Consider the following 3,564-nt stretch of genomic DNA (forward strand, 5'->3'; position numbering starts at 1 on the left):
GGCAAATGAAAGAGATGGGGTGGAGCTGAGGAGGAATAGAAGAATAATAGAAGGAAAGAAAAAAACGGACCATAACAAGAAAAAGAAAAATAACATTGGCAATAAAAGAAAAGGGGAAATGAAACAAGCCTATATATATATATATATTATATTTGCTTTCGCTGTTAATGTGACGTCTACCGGAGTTTGCCTGCTCCTTCTCCAATAGCCCGCTCCCGTCACACACACGCATACACAACGTCAGCTGATGCGTGACAGTTTCCCTCATTTTTCACCTCCACTGCGCATCCACCTCCCCTCTTTCTGCTTCCGCGGCTACACTTCCAACAATTTCAGCCTCTTTGTATATTGGATCTTCTTCTTATCCCGCTTTTTTTTTTGCGTGCGTGTATGCGTGTTTTTCTTTGTTTTTCTACCATCCCAGACCTTTGGTATTATTATTTTTTACTATTATCGTTTTGTTGCTGTTGTTGTTGTTCGTCTTCTTGCGGGACCCCACACCACTTTCATCGCACGTACGTTAATTATAGCTCCACGTTTCATCGGCTTTGCCTAGGCGCATAGGTCCTTCTCTCTCTATGTGTAACTCCATATATGCAGCTGCCTCCAAACAAACTCACTCCTTCGGTTCATCGATCCGCACTTCTTTGTTGTCGCTCTTGCCTTCCCCGCACACCCCGCCCCTTTTGCGCCACGCTTTTTTAGGCGCCAGCTACCGGGCAACGCCCGGGTACTTCACCTCACGCTAGGGGAGGACTCAACGCAGGATCGCTCGACTCCTCCTTGTGATACCGTCGCAGCCGATTTGGCCGGTACGTCGTTGCGGAGAACTTCTCAGAAATGAAGGGCTGATCCGAGCGGACAGGTTCCACGAGATCCAGGCGTGGCTGGGGCACCAGCACTGGGGTGTCGTGTCGTTTGACGCTGCGCGTCACCACGGTCGTGGTGCTGGTTTGGATGACTGTGTTGCCGCCGTCATCGTGGCTGATGCGTGGCCGCGAACGACCGGTTGAGACGACGGAGCGTGTCTCTGCGTGATGCAGCGTAGACGCGTTTGCGCTCATGGCCGACACTGACAGCACGGAGGACTCCAGCGGCGGCGGCCGGGCGACGCCAACACGCGACGTCGTCGAGGAAGCCAGGGCCGTGTGTGCGTGCAGCGAATCACCCGCATGCTTGACGTGTGGTGTGGGGCTTGCGCTCTTCCGCTTCACCGAGGACCTCGCGTCGGGGTTGACCAATTTGGAAACCGGCTTCTTTCGTGGGGCACGCAACGGACGCATGGGCGTTGGCGCCGGCGTTTCGGCAATATCCCTGCGACGTGTTTTCAGCGAGTAAGTGGCGACCGGCGTCATGCTTCGGCGGCCGAGCAAAGAGGCACTTCGCGGCATGGTGGGGACGGAGGCCAACCGCGCCCGAGGCTGCTGGGGATGCCCCTCATTACGGGCAGCAGCGCTATGGTCGGGCTCATGCGCGGCGCCGGCTCTGCGCGTGGTGTGGCCGCTTGTCTGCGGATTTTGCTGCGACGCGGAGGAGGACCGTTGCCGCGGCTTTTCATGCGACGCAGGGGGATCGGAGGACGGTGCGCGTGCGCGAGGCGGCGCAGAGGATCCCTGCGTCGCCGGCTCATGGGCGCCGGCCCCCACCGGATGCTCCTGATCCGAGCGCGAGCGCGCTAGGACGATGGCGCGACGAACCACGGAGGGCACCGCCACGCCGCCTATCAGTTTCTCGCGCGGTGCCTTCTCAGGCTCCTCATGTGCGTCGCCGGCGCCCTCATGATGACGCTCCTTGTGGTTGCGGGACTGATGCTTACCGTCATCAGCGGCGGCGGTGGCCGGGGTAGGCGTGACACTCGCCGCACTCTTCTCCGCGGGCTCCTCCTTGGAGCGTCGGATCAGTTCATCCGCCATGGTGCGCTCCAGCTGGCGGATGCGGTGCTCCTTTTGCTCCACCTCCCGGCAGCGTCGCTCCAAGGCGCTGGACCGCTCCGCCAGACGCGCCTCCAACTCCTTCGTGTACTCCTTCATCATGTCCAGCTCCTCCTGCAGCTCCCTCACCATCTGCTCCAAGTATGCCGGGCCACCGCCACTTCTAGCGCCCGGCGCAGCGGCTCCTCCTCCTGCTCCCGTCAGCTGCCTCTCGGCACTAACCACCTTTATGGCGGCTGCATCCTCTGCAGCAGCTGCCACCTTTCGCATGTTCTCCGCTCGGAGCTCCTTGATCTCTCTATCTAGCGATAACAGGCGCTGCTCCGCGAGAATGTTTTTTCTCTTCTCCTGTGCTAGTTCAAGCTGGAGCGACATGACACCGTTATCGCTGCCAGCCGTACTCAACTCCCGTATATTTTCTCCCGCAGAGAAACTGCCGCTGGCCGCGAGCGCACGCCTCTCCTCATGCGGGGTCCCCAGCACTAAATAGCTGTTGTATGTCGTCTCCGCCGAGACAATGTCTCCCAATGGAGGACTAGGGTGGGGCTCAAGGACCGGCACCAACGACACCTCAGCCTTCTCTACGCTATGAAGTCTACGAACGGCGTCGATGTGGTCGCCATCTTCCTCTTCGGCGTCCGCGCCTGCCTTGGCGGCCCGCTTACCTCGCTCCTTTCCCTTCCCAGTAGTGTCTTCTTCTGGATGGTTTGCGCCTTTCCCTTCCAGGCAGCCTGGCTTGCGGGATAGCAGGCAAACGCGCTCGGCAGATTCGCCCGGTGTACCAAACCAGGGATCGTGATTGGGTGCACTTTCCACGGCGGGCGAGGAATCCACTTCGTACACTCTACTCCGTGCCTCTTGCCGCATGCTCTCCCACTGCGAGCGCCGAGACATTTTGACGTTCAGTTCGCCGCAGAGAAGGGTATTACTTCCCTCAGGCCGGCGTGTAATGTATGCGGCAGTGTGCACAAAAATGGGCGTGCCCCTTCCTGCCCTGCCTTGCCCTTCCCCTTACTTCCAGGTCGCTTGCGCGCCACGCAGCGTACCGCCCTCTCGTTGACTGTTGTCGCTGCGGTCCCGGCCCTTCTAGTGCTGTGTTGCTCTGATGTGCTCCGTGGTAGATGCGAGAGGCCCCTGGGAAACACACACCGCCGCGACGCCGTCAGAAAGAAAAAAACAACAACAATAAATTGATCCCCTCACTGCGTGTGTGGGTGTGGGCAAGTAGGTTTTCACATGGGGCAAACAGCGGGGTCGCAGCGAGGCGACCGTTGCGGGCAGGTGTCGCTCACTTCCCTCGAATTTACTCTATCACTCGCCCGCACACACGCGCACGTGCACACACGCCGTCGGAAGAAGCGACGCCGCCCGTCCCTGCCGGTCGCGGCGCGTGGGACGCTGGGCGGCGGCGACCTCCCCCGCAGGACACGTCTCTCGACACGCGCGTGCATGCAGAGCGGGAGGGGAGGGGTGAAGTGACGACAATGCCTCCCTGTTAGGAGTTAGCGCCCGGGTGCCTAGGCAACGCCGCTGCCAAGAAACAACGACCTGTTTTTTTCTTCCTCTTCTTCTTGTTTTTCTTTTCCAGCGAGCACCGCAAACCGAATCTTCCAAAGAAATAATCAACAAAATT

General features: G+C 59.0%; 1 protein-coding gene across 1 annotated transcript, besides 3 other annotated features; it reads right to left on the reverse strand.

Moving 5' to 3' along the window:
- The first annotated feature begins 130 nt into the window (after positions 1 to 130).
- Positions 131 to 152: a microsatellite.
- A 303-nt stretch (positions 153 to 455) lies between these two features.
- Positions 456 to 478: a microsatellite.
- A 262-nt stretch (positions 479 to 740) lies between these two features.
- Positions 741 to 2,825, reverse strand: Tco025E_03685 (uncharacterized protein; the record flags this gene model as incomplete). Its single annotated transcript, XM_029370603.1, has 1 exon — positions 741 to 2,825. The coding sequence occupies one exon, from the start codon at positions 2,823 to 2,825 to the stop codon at positions 741 to 743; it is 2,085 nt and encodes a 694-aa protein (XP_029229380.1).
- Positions 2,826 to 3,484: 659 nt separating this feature from the next.
- Positions 3,485 to 3,516: a microsatellite.
- Positions 3,517 to 3,564: the final 48 nt, after the last annotated feature.

Source organism: Trypanosoma conorhini, assembly GCF_003719485.1.
Source record: "Trypanosoma conorhini strain 025E chromosome Unknown Tco_14.4_contig_00171, whole genome shotgun sequence".
In the NCBI taxonomy this organism is placed as follows: Eukaryota; Euglenozoa; class Kinetoplastea; order Trypanosomatida; family Trypanosomatidae; genus Trypanosoma; species Trypanosoma conorhini.